Source organism: Lontra canadensis, unplaced genomic scaffold (assembly GCF_010015895.1).
Source record: "Lontra canadensis isolate GAN:19392208 unplaced genomic scaffold, GSC_riverotter_1.0 scaffold25, whole genome shotgun sequence".
NCBI lineage: Eukaryota > Metazoa > Chordata > Mammalia > Carnivora > Mustelidae > Lontra > Lontra canadensis.
In genome coordinates, this window is record NW_022631019.1 from 3,629,739 (window position 1) to 3,646,854 (window position 17,116).

At 55.7% G+C, this 17,116-nt stretch overlaps 1 protein-coding gene across 1 annotated transcript in view; it reads right to left on the reverse strand.

The window, feature by feature from the left end:
* The window catches only part of NPHP4 (nephrocystin 4), a 107,369-nt gene that overhangs the window by 80,370 nt on the left and 9,883 nt on the right, over window positions 1–17,116 (reverse strand). The window contains exons 3-6 of the mRNA XM_032863247.1: window positions 13,520–13,672; window positions 7,052–7,224; window positions 5,725–5,789; window positions 3,233–3,388 (exon numbers count right to left, since the gene is read on the reverse strand). Of these exons, the coding sequence (XP_032719138.1) occupies window positions 3,233–3,388; window positions 5,725–5,789; window positions 7,052–7,224; window positions 13,520–13,672 (547 nt within the window). The remainder of the gene's footprint in view (window positions 1–3,232; window positions 3,389–5,724; window positions 5,790–7,051; window positions 7,225–13,519; window positions 13,673–17,116) is intronic.

Sequence of the window (17,116 nt, forward strand, 5' to 3'; positions counted from 1 at the left end):
AGGCACATGACTGGCACGCAGACCGGCGGCCCCGAGGGCAGGCCAAGGAGCCCCCAGAGGAGCCTCCCTCTGAGCGGGGCATGGGGCTCTCCTTGCAAGGAGCGGCTTTTGGGAGCACGTGAGCGCTCACGTGGGGCCGCCGCACAGTCCAGGCCCGTCAAACCGAAGCCTGCGGAAAGGTCAGAAGCAGGCAAGGAAGAGAAGACCAGGACAGGGAGGCTGCGTGGCTTTCCCGGCCACAGAAGAGATGGCGGGTTAGCAGCACCTGCCAATCTGGACCGGCTCGGAGAGCTTCCCTCTAAGAGCCGCTCGAGGGAAAAGGCCCCCCTTCCTCCTGGGGAGCAACAAAGAGCCCGAGAACAGCCCCAACTAGGACCTGTCATTTCCGGTCACTCCCGGGTTGACAACAGCTCTTCAGAAGTCAGTCCTCACACACGAGTCTAAGTGGCAGATGTGGGGGAGGCTGGGGATTGTGCCGATGTCCATATCCTGGCCATGACCTTGTGCTGCAATTTTGGGGAAAGTGGGCAAAGGACACCCAGAGTCTCTCCGCATTATTTATTAAAACCACATGAGAATCTAGAGTGACCTTGATAAAAATTTTGGTTAAGAACGACTCAGCCCTCCTATATCATGGCCTTCTACAAATGAACAAATACCTGTGTCCCCGTACGGCACCAAAATAGAATCAGACCCTCCGCAAACTGCAAGTGAGTCCCCCCGCTGAAGCCGGCACCGGTCCCCACCTTGGCGCTTTCAGGGCTATAAAATGTGACTCAGCAAAGAAACCCTTTTCCAAGAGTGAGTCACAAAAGCCCAACAGACAGTGGGTAGGATTTACAGCACAGACAATAACCACATCCACACCGCGAGCTACAGATCAGCCCGGCCTCCTGCTCGTTAGGGGAGGGCAGAGCAAATGGGTTTCTTCTCTCAGATGGTCACTGGGGGATGTGGTAAGAAGCTGCGTTCCGGTCCATCTCCCTGAGAAGAGGGAGTGTGCTCCGGCCTGTCGAAGCCAGTGTTCCGTTCCCAGCGGCCCTCCCACGCACGTCGCGGCTCCACACCCAGGGTCCCTGGTCATCAGCTTTTCAACAACATAAGCTGTCATCAGTGCTGCAGACTCTCAGACACTGCCCACATCCAGTGAGAGTCCCAGTGACCAACCGGCCACTCCACAGAGCGGGAGGGCCAACCAGAAGCCACTGGGGTTCACATCGCTTCCGAAGACATGACTTTCAAGGGGGAGGTGCTGGAATCACGCCCCCGCCACCCCCATCTGTAGCTGGAGCCTTGGATTCCCCAGAGATACTGAGAATAACCTGGGGTGGTCGGAGCTGCCCTTCTGCCCCTGCCGTAGTGACATAGAAGCTGCAGCCCTTCCAGGTTTTATCTGCAGCTCTGCAGACCCCCCCCTGGCAAGTCACAGAGCAATGGACACACCTCAGACCCCAATGACAATCTCCCACCCAGAACCTCAGGTCAGAGAGTCGTTGTAAGCAGACTTGAAAGCTGGTGCACACCTAGGTTCCGGACATCAGCCTGCAGCATGGCGGGACTTAGAGGCCCCCCGGCTGATGAGGCCGAGGTCTCAGCACCAGACGCAGGTTGTCATACTGTTTTCAATGTCAACAGCAATGACCATGCAGCATGCCGTCTCCCTGACCCCTCCTTCCCTCGTGAGAGGACACAGGCAAATGACAGAGGGGGCTGTGGGGGGAGGGGGTGCTGGAGCTTGGTAAGCCAGGGCGGGTCTGAAGCTGGGACCCTCGTCGGACCTGCTTCTGTTCATTGTTAATTTATCCTTCCTCGTGCCTCATCATCTCTACTCAGGAACACTGGAGAAACAGGACATCATGACATCATGATGGTGACAACCAGCACAGGCCCATCCCGGAAATTCCTGAACTCAGATGACACCGTCTGCGTCCCAGCATGGACCAGAACACCAAGCCATGTGCAGGGACCCCTTTACTGAAAACATTCCCCTACCAGAGCCAAGCTACCTCTTCTCTTTGGGGTCTCAAGTGTTTCTGTTCTAAGTGAAAACTCAGCACTTGGAGCTCACACCCGCGCCCAGCCCTGCTCTCCCCAGGATGGAACAGGGAGGGAGCCCCCCCAGACAAGAGGTTCCAGCAGAGCCAGTGGGGAAGGACCTATACAGCCCCTTCTCCTGGACTCCTCAGACAGCCAGACAAGAAGCCTCCGGAAGGGCCCAGAAGGGGCACGAGGCCCAGGTCAAGGCCCATCAGCAGGCCCGAGAGCAGAACACACCTCTGCAGGGATCTCCTGGTGGTGAAGGCGTTGTCCCTGAACCCCCCGCTGGAGAATGAAGTCCTAAAACACACCAAGACAGAGCTCTGAGGCTTTCGTGTGGATTTTAGTTTTCGAAAAGAATCAAGCCATCGCACACACACGTTCACAGCAGCACCACGCACGACAGCCACAGGCAGAATGACCCAAGTGTCTGTGGACGGGGAGATGGAGAAACAAGATGTGGTCCCTCCACGCAATGGACTGTGATTCAGCCTTATAAAGGAGTAAAGTCTGAAACGTGATCCAACAAGGCTGGACCTTACTGCCAAATGCAGTAAGCCGGTCACAGAAGGGCCAGCACTGAGCAGCAACCTGGAGGAGGCACGTTCCCAGAGACAGGAAGTGGGACGCGGGTGGCTGGGGCTGGGGGAGGGGTGCGGGGAGCTATTGTTTGGGGGGGACAGAGTTTCAGTTTGGGGATATGAGAAAGTTCTGGAAGGGGATGGTGGTGACGGTTGTACAAGTGGTAGAAGTACTTACGGCCGCTGAAATGCACACCTACGAACGGTTAAAACAGTCAGTGCACGTTATGTCTACTTCACGGCAACTTAATAATAATAATAATCAGGCCCCTGGTACGGTCCAATAAGGGTGAGAACTAGCAACGTGGTTATCCCGACCTTGGTCATAGAGACACGAACTATCTGACTTACAAAAGCACTTCCCAAGACAAGAGGACAGAAGTGACTTGAGGGATACGAGACCCTGCTCGGAAGGGACGGCAGGAGAGATGGCATTGCCCTGCTCTGCTCCCTTCCGCTCCCCTCTCCTCCTCCCCCTCCTTCCCTCCCACCACCACCCTCCCGGGTGGCTAGCCACGTCCAGCCCACCGCACACCAGAGGCTGCCTGGCTCCGGCGAGGTCTGACCATCAACTCGCACAGACTCAGCCGCTGGAGAGACAGAGCAGCCCTTACCCTTTTCTCCGTGAGCTGGAAGGAGGCCAGGTATGTGCTGCAGACCAGACACCAGAAGGTTCTCGGGAAGAAGATGGAACACAGGCTCCAGGAGCGGGTGCGGCCTCAGCGCGTACTGGAGGCTGCAGCTCTCAATGAGAGTCACGTGCTTGTTCTCTGGGGGAGGAAACACCTATGTGACAGCTGGAACCAAAGGCCGTTTCGGTCAAACCAGATGATGAACTGCGCCTCTAAGAAAGAAACAGCGCAAGCCGGAAACGCATTTTTCGACCGAGAAAGGGGAATTGCTGTCAGTTCAGCCGCAAAGCGAAAAAGAATCAGTCCTTAGCAACTGCCTGCTAGAGCCGCAGGGACAGAGACATTTGCTTTTAACGCAACTTAACAAAATCTCTGCTGCTCACCTCCCCCACCCGCGTGTGGTGAAGTCCAGGTCCTGGTCCCCGGCATCGGAGGGGGCTGGAAGGCACCCCGGGCCTCAGCCAGCCTCCCTTTCCCACTCAGCAGCAGGACCAGACCCGGGCTGGGGGGAGCCTCTGAGAGCAAGACGCAAACCCACGGATACCCGTAGCACAAGGGAGAGCGGATGGAAGCCCAGGACAGATGCACAGAGCGGACAGAGAGCAAGGGGGAGTGGAAGAGGGACAGCAACCTGGAGAAAGCAGCAGCTGAGAAAGGCCCAGACACAGAGCTCAGGAAGATGGAGAAAACAGCACCCACGGAAGCCGGGATGCAGGAAGAGGGAGACTCGGGACCACAGGGCCCCGGGGCTGAGAGGAACCCAGGACATGCCCTCTACTCATCCCCACCAGAGAGTCTTGCTGGGGCTTGATTTCTTCCACTGACAGGGGCCTCACCACCTACTGAGGCACACTACGTGATTTCATGAGAAAAGAACTAAATAAGCCTTACTGCACTCATTAGAAAAACAAATGAAAACTGTATTTTTCATTCCTAACCACTACAAAAATGGGGTCTGCTTACTTTAAAATTTTAAATGCCCTGAAAGGCACCCTCCCATGTGGCTGGTTGGAGACACTGGCTGGGCCTCCGTGGAAGGTGAACAGGAGGTGTTACACACCAGCCCACAGCTGCGTGGCACAGGTGCAAAAGCACAGCCGTCCCTACCAGCGAGGCTCCCGACCTCGGCGCCCGGGTCCACTGGCCACTCGCAGAGCCAGTCAAGCACAGAACACACACCCAGCAACACACCACGCGGCTGTGCGAAGAAGAGGGGGGCTCTCTAGACACCGAGAGGAGACCTTCTAGGGTGAACCATTACGGGGAAAAGCAGAAGGAAAAATGAGAGCGGGACAGGCACCTCTGCTTCTGTCCTAGTACAAAGACTCCTTCTGTCGCCCCCTCCTCCGGGGTCCAGGAGACCCAGAGAGACCACGTAAGGCACAGGGGAGGGAGCAGAGCAGTGTGGGGAGAAGGCCTCACTGAACCTTTTCGTGCATTTTATACCTTTTAACTCTGAATCATGTGAACGAATTGCCTACTCAGGCAAGAAATGCACACGTTTCTGGAAATGCCCACGAGGAGGTGGGCCACCAGCCACACCCACACAACCTTCCCGGCTGCCCCCGGACAAGGTGCTGGTTGTGCACATCCCTCAGGAGGTCCTGGTCCTGGGGCGCCCGACTGGCTCAATCACGAACGCAGGAGACTCTTGATCTCGAGGTCAAGAGTTCAAGCCCCACGGCGGGCGTTAAGCCCACTTAACATAAAATTTAAAATTTCAAAAAAAAAAAAAAGTCCTGACCCTACGGGAGCTCCAGGACACGAAATGCTGGCAAGATAATGATTGGACTCAACTGACACATAACCTAAGAGCCGATCTTCATCAGTAAAATTAAGCTTGAGACTACTCCCCGCTCTGCCATGAAATTTTCACCGAATTCAGCAGGCCGTGGAAGGGCTGGGGTTGGCTCGATTTTTAACTCAGGCCACTAGGCACACTCAAAATTCCCATCACAGAATGCAAGCGGCAGCTCAGACACAGAAAGTCCCCCTCCCAAACAGATCCACTGCCAACCACTGGACCCCTCCACACCCACATCCCTCGAGGAGGAGGACGCGGGCATCCCTGCAGGACGGTCCTCTGCAGTCGGGCACAGCTGGACAGCCTGGCCAAGCCGGAAAGAACCAAGGGCCTCACAGCGAAAGGTTTCTAGTGCCAGCATGGCCTCTGACACACGGCAGCTGCTTCCTCTGGTGGACGAGGCCCTGCCCCAGAGGCCAGGAGGCCGGCAGCCCTCCCATCGACAGGCCCTGGGGCCGCCTCTCCCGGGGCCACCAGCGAGAAGCAACGCCCTCCCCGCAGCGCAGCGTGTTACGGCTCCTTCAGTCGTGTCAGCTGTGACACCCTCTGCCCTAATCACTAAGCAGAGGAGCTGAGCTGACAAAGGTTCCCATTGAGAAAGAGCGAGATGGACTCAAAGCGGGTAACTGTCGGGAAGCCGTGGGGAGGACGGGTGGGCCGCACATCTTACGTTCCACGGGGTCCTGGAGCAGCGGGTGCAGGAGGGCGCGGGGGGAGCCGTGGTACAGCCGCAGCCTGGAAAACAAGCCCACAGAGCGCACGTCAGCCCGCTGCCTCGGGTGTCACAAACCTCAGCCACGCTTCTCCCGTGGCACCTGCCAGACCTTCCCCACCGCCGCACCATGCCTCCTGCACAGGAAGGACGCGGCCCCCAGCGCTCCTGGCCACACACCCCCAGCGCACAGACAGGCCCCAGAAACACCACCCCAGGGAAACCTATCATGGCAGCGAGCCGAGGCTGCGAAGCCCCGTCCAGAGTGACACCGTGAACTTCAGCCCCCGCGGACGGGGTGACACGCTGCCTTCTCCGTCCTGCTGCGTCCAGCTCCTGAGCGGAGCCTGGCACCGGTGCTGAACGGATGCCCCTGCTTACGGGGTGTCTGTTCGTGAAGAACATATTATCTAGCGCCCACGTAACCTCACTGATGTGGCAAACAAAAGCAGAAGAAAAATAACTACCTGCAGCCCACTGACAAGTCCTCGAAATAGGCAGAGTGACCTTCCTCTAGGGACGCAACTGCCTCGATGTTAATATTTTGCTGAGGGCAAAAGGCCATCTTAGCCCGACCCCCAGGATGCTGTACGTCTACTTCAATGTAGAAAAATTCCTTCGGAAACTTCCTTTATCTGTTGGCGATCATCCCCAAGTATATGACCCACCAACAAACATCCGAAGGGTCTCATGACCAGGTTTTATTAGATGGTAATAAGTGACCTTTCCCCAACAAGAGCTAGTCCCCTCGAGGTCCCGGGAACCTTGCTTCCTGACTCCTTACAAACTCAGGCTCTCCCTGACCCCCTCCCAACTTCAGAGCAGATGATGGGCCACTCCTCACGACCCCAGGGCAGCTCTTTCTGCCCATGGGTCCCTTCCCAATGCTTTAATAAAACCACCTTTTTGCACCAAAGATGTCTCAAAAATTCCTTCTTGGCCATCGGCTTCGAACCCTAACGTCGTCCCTACATCACTTACAACATGCGTAGCGTTCTCTCTCACACCCAGAGTGAATCACTCAAGAGTTTGGGTCACTGCCCTAAAACCTCACCTCCATCGACCCCCACAGCCAGGGCCCGGGCCAGCCCCACGCCGGCCTACAGGACACTCCCCGGCTCACTCAGAAATGGCCAACAGTGACTCGCACAGTACACGCTGGTAGGAACAGACCACACCACAAGCTGATAGTCGTGACGCTTTCTGGCATGGCCCATGGTGAGCAGTTATGTCTCCACCAAACGATGCTGGAAAACCCCAAGGAGGAAGGAAACAAGGCGGGTACCGCTTGTCCTGGGAGGAAGAGGCCGGGGATTCCAGCTTGTTGCTGAAGAGCCGGAGAATTCCAAACCCACACGACAGCGCCTGGAGGGAGCCGTCCCGCTTCCGGCCTTCGGTGACCACCTCGACCACAGCCACCACGTTAGGGTGGTTTAAGGACGTGTGAAAGTACACGGGCTGCAAAACAGAAACCACAACTTGGGTGTCGGACTGACCGTCCACCAGCTGCACAGAGAGTACAGGAACGGCGCAGGTGCCCTCGCTCGCTGTCGTGAAAACGCCACAAGCCTATGGCCGCGTGGAACCCCACGTCCCTTCCAGGGCGTGGCAGGAGAGAACAGGCACGGCACAGTAGCTCCCTCGGAGTCAAGAACATTCCAGAGCCGCCAACACCCAGGACATCAGACTACTGGCTTCTGCTCCAGGAGCCTCCCACCCACAGAAAATGCCGACAGCAGGCTCTCTGCGCGCCACCCCACGGCCCAGCGAGGACCCAACCGCTACAAACACACACGCACGCGCACGTACACACACACACGCACGTACACACACATGCACGCACACACGTGTACCGCATCAATGCACACACACACACATGCGCGCGCACAACTTCACAGAGCACTCGTCGCACAAAGCTTCAGCTCGACTCGCCAGTACGGGCTCTCACCCCGTGCTGTGCGTGACCATTACGAGGCTCCAGCTAAACTAGCTCTCACCCAGCCAGGCAGGAGCCTTCGATTTCCGCAGACGCTCTGTAATCACCCCCAGTTCAGAGCCCAGCTAACACCTTTTTATGAAAAAATATTGCCTTGACATCATTTTCTTACAAGACTTTTTTTTTTATTTTGGCTCTAAGCCAAGCAGATGGTGCTCAAGTCGCTCTTAAAAGGCTTCCCGCCTGTGACGCTCCCACTCCCTCAGGTGCACATACAGCCCCCCCGGGGCCCCGTCCCTGCCCGTCACCGGGGGCGGTGGAACGTGTCCGACCCCCGGCATCCAGCCTCGTGCAGTGCGGGCTCCTGTGAGCGTGTGGGGCACGGAAGTACCTCCACTCTCTCTGCTCTGCCGTTTCCTTCCACCTCACAAGGCCCCGTGCGGCTGCTTTCATTTAAACTAACAGACATCGTGGGCATAGAAGATGGGGACGGGTTTTGTAGAACGAGCCTAGATGGAGGCGCTGAGCTGTGGCTCTGGACGTGGAGGGGTCCCCAGGACCGCGCCCACACTGGGGGACAAACATGGGTGCCAGGCCACCCGCTGAGCACAGAGACTACCCCCCCACCCCCACCCAAGGCAGGGAGCGGTAAGGCCGGGCCAGGCTGGGCCTGCGAGGATGTGATTTAAACGTAGACTAATCCCCCATTAACGAGTCATTACCACAGTGTCACCAGGAAGACGTCTACTGTAATCACAGACTGTCAGCCCAGGATAACAGAGAGACACATTAAAACATCAGCCATGAGATATAAATCGTTATTCTATTATCTTTTATTGCAAAATGATGAAATAATGACCACTTACAGCTGACAGGTGGTTGGACCAAAAGAGAATTATGTTTCTATTTCCGAGACTCAAGAACTGTTTTCGAAAGCCCCACTGTAGAGTCAGGTCTGTCCCTGTCTCACCTGTTGTATTTATACCTGGGCACCGCGTGTTAGGAACCCGACCCGCGTTCCTCTTGACAGTGAAACAAATATCTTAAACCCTGATGCAAAGCCACAGTCATCGCCCACTTAGAGGTCACCTTGAAATTGTTCTGCCTGGAGGCCGTGCATGGGACCAGCTGCTTCGCATGTCCCAAGTTTACTCTACAGCTCCTTCCTCTCTCTCCCGTTTGCCCCCAAAAACAACTGTTCTGAGGCTGAACAACAAAGCCAGAACCCGCTGTTGTCTGCAAAGACCCCGTCCTCAACCAGGAGGGTCGCCGCAGGAAGTGCCGCAGCCTGGCCTTGACCCGAGGTCTGAGGGGTGCTACCGTGAAGGGTACGTGCTTTTCTCCAAACATAATGTACGGACCCTTCAGTGTGAAAACAGCACGGTGCTGAACCCACCCTCAAGTTCACAGTTCAAAGGTAAAGGCTAGATTAGGCAGGTATAAAACACAAACCCTGCTCAGGACCGACCAGAAGCATGTGGAAGTAAGAGCCTCCCAGGGGCGAGAGCCCAGGGAAGCTCTGCAGCCTCTTAGGAAAAACCTACCAGGCCCCAGAGCCACCTGTGTTAAGCCCCAGGCAGCAAAGCCAGGGACGCCAGACCCCACGCGCCATTCCCACCGCTCCCGGGCACGTGCCGTCAGTCCACAGATCTGGAATCAGTGCCCGTGAAGTAGTCTCCTTGGGTGGCTTCTCCCACCCCACAGGAAGGTCACCTTTGCTGAAAAAAAGTTTCTCTTTGCTAGAAACTTCTTCCCACCCCATTCTGTCTATAAAAGACTTTCACTTTGTCCAGCTCCCCAGAGCTCCTTTCTATTTGCTAGATGGGGTACTGCCCGATTCATGAGTCGTGAGTAAAGCCAATTAGATCTTCAAATGTACTCAGCTGATTTTTGGTCTTTAACGACCTTTAATCCCCTGGTCACCTTGCAGGGACTGTCCCCAGGAGGGCAAAGTCGGGCCAGTCCAGTTCACCTGGGCCTAGGCGCAGAGCCCGCTTCCAGCCCGGCAATGGGCTCGGCCACACGTATCACCGGCACTCAGCCGAGCAGAGCAAATAGGCCTTCGGTCTGAGGACATTTAACGAACGCCGCGCCGCGAGGTTTGAGGAAAACCCTGGGCATCAACTGAAATCCCACGATAGAAGTTTGAGTCAAGTCCATCACATCACCTGCGAGAAGAGGCCTCTCTTGACCGAAGGGGGGCCCTCATTCACCCCAGCCACATCCCACTCACTGACATTTGACAGGTGTCCTCCCTGACAGGATAAACAGATTAATAAATCATGGAAATGCTCCTGTCTTAATGCCTTCATCTTCAAAAACACGGATGCCATTTTGCCTCGGGGCCTGGCCCCCATTCCTCACCCACATGACAGAACTGAAATTGGGCCTCCGAGGACGTGCCTCCATGGAGAAGCTGCAGCCACATGTCCCCAACGGCACTGCCACGCCACCTGCCCCCTTCGGTCCCAAGCAGAAGGCTGGGCGGCAGGGCCAGGGGAGACAGAGAGACCATTCTTTTTAAACAAACCTTAAACAGCGCATCTTCAGGAAGGCAGGTAACTGCAGCTCCTACCTGCCAGCTCAGCCCGTCCACTGGAGGCTCAGATCATCATCTCCTGTCCACGTCCCACCACGAGGCTGAGCGCTCCAAGCACGGGGGCTCTGCCACCCGAAACTCCACGCTGGGACATTCACACAAAGTCTCTAGTCCCAAAGTCAGAAGCTTCTGCTCCCCCAGGACAGCCCACCGTCACCCACAGCAAACAACACACGGGGATCCAGACCCACCAGGAGACGGGTCCGGCCCCAGATGTCAGCGAGCGGAGGCGGAGAAGCCCCGTCCCCCGGTAACAACGTCAACTCCAGCTCCGGCGACGGAGCCTACGCCGTGGCCATCACGGGTGCGAACGGATCCCCCGGCTCACCGGTGTCCGTTCGCGAAGAACCTATTATTTACCCCACATAACCTTGTGATGCACACAGCGCTACCTCTCACGCCCAGAGAGGATCAGTCAAAGAGTCTGGGTCACTGGCCTAGACCCCCATGGGAATAAGTGAGAGCCCTGCTCCGTTGACTCCCACGACCCTGTGGCCAGCCCCACGCCAGCCTGCAGGACACTCCTTAGCTTTCTCAGAGAATAAGCAACCCAGACACCCCACAGTACACAAACTTGGGCGATCAAACAGCCCAAGTTCACAAATTCAAAGCTTTCTATCGTCCCCCACAGCAGGTGGTTAAACCTCCATACAACGAAGGCCCCATACGAGAAGCATCCTGGAGAGCTGTCCCCCCACTTCTGCCTCCGAGTCCCCGGGGTGCTTTCTGTGGAGCCAGAGAGGAAGGGCCCCTCCCCAGAGGGAGGCCTGCCACGGCCAGCACCCCCGGGAAGGAGGCTGCCCTTCGCTCCTGCCATGGTCACGTACACTGGGGAGCAGCACAGAGGACCCGTGAGAGGCAGCGTGGCTGTGCGGGGAGAGGAGCAGCACACATTCGAGAAGCCAGGGATTCATCAAGTCACTTGGAAGAGCTCCCAGACTCTCCTCGGGATTGCACTGATCTTCCTTGACAGCATCCACTTTTAAAGAGAGAATCACATGGGTCTCATTACTCTGACGAATGAGAACATTCAAGAATGTTCTTGTGGCATAGGTTAAGGAAAGCAGAAGGAACCCGGTTAGCTGTCTCTGGAGCTCGGATGGCTGGCTTCCCTACTCCTCTAGCAACACCCGGGACTGAGGCGAGTCCTGGGCGGGAGAAAGCTCCAGGGCTCCTGCCCAGTCATCCCATAAAGGAGGAGGAGGAGGAAAAACCAGACTGTCGTGGGAAGCCTGCATGCAGCTGGTTAAGGGGAGAATTTAAGGGAGAATCACATCCATCTCAGAAAGAAAATGTAGAAACTGCATGGCACTTCGGCCCCCCAGATGATTTTTTAAAAGATGCTTTCTGAGAGGTTGAACCAATTATTAACCATCTCAGCAGAAGTGAAAGGTGACGCCTCTACACGAGGGCACTCTGGAAGGGCAGCTCAGAACCCCGGTCCCCCAGCTGAGAGGCTCCACCATGCAGCGCCCGGGAGGTTGAGGCTGAGGGGGGAGGAATTCATCATTCGTGGAAACACCAGTGCAGGTTCAAGGCAAGATTTCTTTTCCGCGATCTTTCTCCACGACATTGTGTGCTGAGTAATGAAATCGGGGCTACATAGGACACTGATGACTCAGGAAAATCCCCCAAGCACACAAGCTTGGGTCCCTAAGCCACACTGGGGCTGGAGAGCCACGGTGATTCCCAAGATGGACCCTTGCCGCTGGCAGCGCGCCGCCCCTCCCTCGGATCTCCCCACGCCAACCAGAAAACACAGGCAACCAACAGAATCGGAGAGAGACCTTCACGGAGTTCCAGGCTCCCCTCCACCCGGGGCACCGTGTACTCAGTCCCACGGGCGCGCGGGCAGGAGCACACAGCCCTCCCGTGTGTCGGTGCCACCACGGGAACGGCCTGTGTGCACGGACACGCGCAGAATTACGCACACGCACGCCGCACACGGGATTGTCTTTCACAAACTGAGCTGGAAAGAAACCTACTTCCCTGTATTCGGAGCATCAAGCAAACGAGAGGAAGTTCGGGGCTGGGAGGACGGGCAGAAGGGCGCGGCAGGCCAAGCGCATTCCTGGGGCGCCACTGGCCTCTACTGCCCGCCTGGGGCATAGCACCTGGGCCCCGGCAGCTTCCGGAGCAAGTCAGTCACTCGGTCCTGCACGCTGGCCCTGCTACAGGCTCCGGCTTCAGCAACCCCAGGACCGAAGGGTGAAGAATCTTCCAGAAACGTCAAGCACTGTGGTCCTCACTAACCCACCACCCCCTCGCCACACCCAGCTCAGCAGAAGACAAGGAGTGAAGGCAGCCAAGGCTGAGCAGGAGGGGAGCTCGGCTCCCCAGCCCCCCCGGCGCCCCCCACTCCCCGCACCCCAGCCCCCAGCACCGCCACCCCCTGCGCCCCCACCCCTGGCGCCCCCACTGCAGCCCGGCACACGGCCAGCCCCACCTCCTCCTGCAGGCTCAGTTTTGGTGTTTGCCATGAGGGGAGACGCCCTTCTTTGCCTTCCCAAGGGAGGTCTCCCCGTTCTCCTCCAGGGACAACAGCGCACTGGCCTCCTTCCAGAGCTTACCACACCTCACAATGACTCTGTCACCCCCCCCACCCATGTCCTGCGCCACGAGTACCAACGCCAGAGCCGCCCGGGCACCCAGCCCCAGGGCTGGACAGAGGCTTATACCTGGTGCAGCTGAAGCAAGACGGAAAACCCCTACCTGCGTGCAGCCGGACACAGCCAAGCTGGCCAAACCGCGTTAGCAACGCCAACGCAACCCCCCCGGGGCGGAAACAGGCACGGGTTTGCGCCAGCTCTGCCACCTGCCACTGGGCAAGTCACCTTCCTTCTAAGTTTCAACTCTCATCTTCAAGACAAAGAAAGGAGCCAAAATGAAAGAAGGGGGACACAGAGGGTGAGGGGAAAAGGGCGCCAGATGAGAGCAGTAACTTCCTAACTTTGTCCCAAGAACCCCAAGGTCCCTTGAAGGCGAGAAGACCCCCCAAGCGCCCCTCCTGTTCTGACAGAGCCACGCGCTCTCCTCTGCCGGGGCTCCTGGCGTCCATGTCGGTTTTGTTCAGAGACGCAGGGCCCCAGTGTTAGGACAAGCTTTGCGAGGGCCCATCTGTGGCTCCGTGGCGTTTCTGGGGTCTGTCGTGACCCCAGGTCGTATCCCTGGCACCTCTGCTCTGGCCCAGAGCGGCCCCACCCGCCACCACGGCCCACCTCTTCAAAGACGATCCTGGACGGCTGCCTGGACAGCTGTTCCACCGGCCTCACCGTGGTCTTCCATGTCCTCCCGAAAAAGTGTCGGTAGGTGACATCAAAGAGAGACACGCGCAGATGGCAGCCCACCTCTGAAAGCACCTCCAGGACTCCCTAGGAGACAGAAGGGTACCGGCCCTGAAGGGTCTGTGCATCATGAGCCAGCCTGCGCCAACTGGCTCACTCGGCCTCCATCTTTCAGGTGTCACTGTCCCTTGGGGGAACCGCCGCTCTCCCTCGGCCTGTGGTCTTGGTAGGGTTATGCATTAGAGTGCTTGGCCCTCCCCAAGCTAATCAGAGCAGTGAAGTCCCACGGCAGACATGGGCAAGAGACGGCCCCGCCCAGGGACAGCTAATTCCTAGACAGATGAAATGAGTTGCCTTCCAGAACGTCTATGATGTGCAACCAACCAACCAGAGTCCAAACTCCCATCGGCCCTCTCCCTGGCTTGCAGACTCCCAGAGGCCACTGGGATGACTCACACCATGCTCTCAGGCACCGTCTCCCCGGCTGCTCCGCCTCCCAACCAACCCCACGTGACCCTACGCGGCCTGGCATACCCCAACCTCCTGGGAATGGTAACGGACTGTTCTCTCCCTATGACCCTCGCGGGGCCCTGAACAGAAGCAAAATCCCACACCTGCCAGTGTGACTGTAGCAACCGGGAGGGGAAGAGGGAAGGGCCGGACATGCCCCATTAAGACAGAGGGGGGCCCTCTCACAAGTCCCTGAGGTGGGTGCTGTACACCCCCTCCAGCCAGCCCAAGGAGGTGGGGGGGGGGCCGCTGATGGGCTGGGTGGGGGAGGGGAGGGACAGAAGCAGAAGGGACGGGGTGGCTGGCCACTTCGGAGTGCCCAGGCCTTGTCCGGGTCTAGTGCTGCGAGTCCCACATCTCTAGGGAAGGAGGACGGCCTGCTGTCTGTCTGGGGCTGCTGGGAGCTAGGTGGTGTCATTATGGAGGCAGGAAGACGGCCAACAGGCCTGGAAGAGGCCTCAGGGCCCAGTTTCAGTCATGGAGCTGCGGGGGCCTACACACACACAGGCTGCCTCTCCACCCAAACCCTCCTAGTCTACCTCTTCTCAGGACCCTCTCCTGCCTGTGCTCCCTCCCCTGCCTTCCTTGACCACGGCCATCTAGAAGCCCCTCCTGTCCTCTGACCCTGCTTTCCATTTCCCCAGGGTTCCTCCAGATCTCCGAGCTCTGGGAGGACAATAGCCCAGGACACTCTCCCTGCTCCATCCTCAGGGCCCAGAACCAGACTTGGCCCATGTGGGTACTTGGTGAACTCAAGGTCAAGGGACCTGGTCCTAGGCCTCCCCTCACTGCTGGTCCTCCCCAGGGTGCTTCCACCAGCTTCTTTCTCCTCCTCCTCCTCCTCATCCCCATTCTTCCTCCCCCCTTCCCTCCTCCTCTCCAGCCTCTTCCTCCCCTCCTCCTCTCTCCTCCCTCTCCCCTCCTCTTCCCTCCCCCTGCCTCCTCCACGTCTCTCCTCCTCCCCTTCCTCCTCCTCCCTGCCTCCTCCTCTTCTCTATTCTCTCCTCCCTCTTCCCTCCTCTTCCTCCTCCTCTTCTCTCCTCCCCCTTCTCCCCCTCTCCCTCCTCCTCCTCCTCCCTGCCTCCTCCTCTTCCACACGCCGCCCCCCTCCTCCTCCCCCTGCTCCTGCTTCTCACTATGCTCTCAGAGAGGTAAATACTGGCCAGGACCTGCTAAGTTCCAAAACTTTCTTACTGTCCTAGACTTCTTCCCAGAACTCCAGACCCTAACCACCCCTCCATCTTGACGCTACTTTGTACCCATTTCTATTTAGGTAAATTTCTAAATGGTCTCTGTTGCCGTGTGAAGACCGAATATGGGACAGTCAGGCGTGTCCCCCACACAGCTCCATCCATACAACGGTCACCAGGAAACACCAAACTGGACTGGAATAGACTTTCCAAAGCGAAGAAGTGCGATTAATATTCACGGTAAAGATTCAACTCAGTGAAAATGGGAAATGGGACAGCCAAAAAGACATATGAAAATTATTAAGAAAATGTCCTGCGTTCAAAAGCAGGTAATATTTTTAGCCAATTCCTTTGACAGGGGTGTTGGCTATCATCTAAAGCTGTCCATTCTCAAAATAACTAAAATCATACCAATTTTGTAAGACTACACTGGTTTCATATGTTTCCTACTTGGTCTTTTTTTTTCCCCTACTTGGTCTTCTTTTAAATGTTAACTTTTCACTGGTCCTTGTAGGTACAGCAGACCCTAGAACAGTCCAGGTTTGAATCATGAAGGTCCACTTACATGCAGCTTGGTTTGGTCTGGTTCTGATGAACACAGTACAAGACGGAAGATGTGTTTTCACTTCCTTGCGATACTCTTAATAGAATTTTCTTCCCTCTCGCTGACTCTAAGAACACAGGCTACAATACACATAGCACACAAAACACATGTCCATCAACCGTCTACGTTCTCGAGCAGGCTTCTGGCCAACAGCAGGCTGTTACTGTTAAGTTTGGGGGGACTCAAAAGTTACATGTGGATTTCTGACAGTGCCCCTAACTTCCACGTTGTTCAAGAGTCAGCTACAAACCCTGTAAAACTCTGGGTTCCTGTGTTAAACCCCGCCTGACCATGAGGTGCTATCCTTGATATCTATCACTAGTTGTGATGTCCTAATATTTTAAGGATTTTTATATTAATATGCACGAGGGACAGCAGCATGTACTTTTCCTGTGAGGTCCTTTCCTGATCTGGATATTGGTTATGGCAGCCTCAAAAAAAGAGCTGGGAAGCATTCTCTCCTCCTGTTTTCTGAAAGAGTTCACCTAAAATTCATATTATTTCTTCCTTTCTATATTTCTATACTTCATAGAACCCAACAATGAAGTCATCTAAGTCTGGAGTTTATCTGGAGGAAGCTATTTAATTATGAAGTCCATTTCTTTAATTAACACAGGACTTTTTCTCTTTTCCATTTCTATTAGTGTCACTTTTGGTAAGTTGTGCTTTTCAAAAAATTTCCCCATTTCAACTAAGTTATCGAACTTTTTGGCACACAAATTATTCATAATATCCCCCAACTATCTTCTTAACATCTGTAGGATATACAGCAATGTTCCTTCTTTCCTTCCTAATATTGGCAACCCGTGTTTTCTCACTCTGTTTGCATGATCAGTCTTGGAGAAGTTAATCAACCTTATTAATCTTTTCAAAGAATCAACTTTTAGCTTTGCTGATTTTCTCTATTATTTGCGCTTTCTTTACTGATTTCTGCTAAATGGGCAGAAATCTACCACTTCCTTCTTCTATTCTCTTTGGGTTTAACTTGTTCTTTCCATGTAGATTCTTAGGGAGGACACAGCAGTCACTGATTTTATACCTTTCTTCTCCTCTTACAGTCCTATAAAGCTGTAAGTTTCCCTCTAAGGATTAAATTACTTGCATCTCATAAATTTTGGTACGTTCTTCCATTACTCAGTTCAAATTATTTTCTGAGTTCTCTTTGAAGTCTTCTTTGGCCCACGAGTTAGTTGGTAGTGTGTTGTTTAATTTCCTGCTATTTGAGGA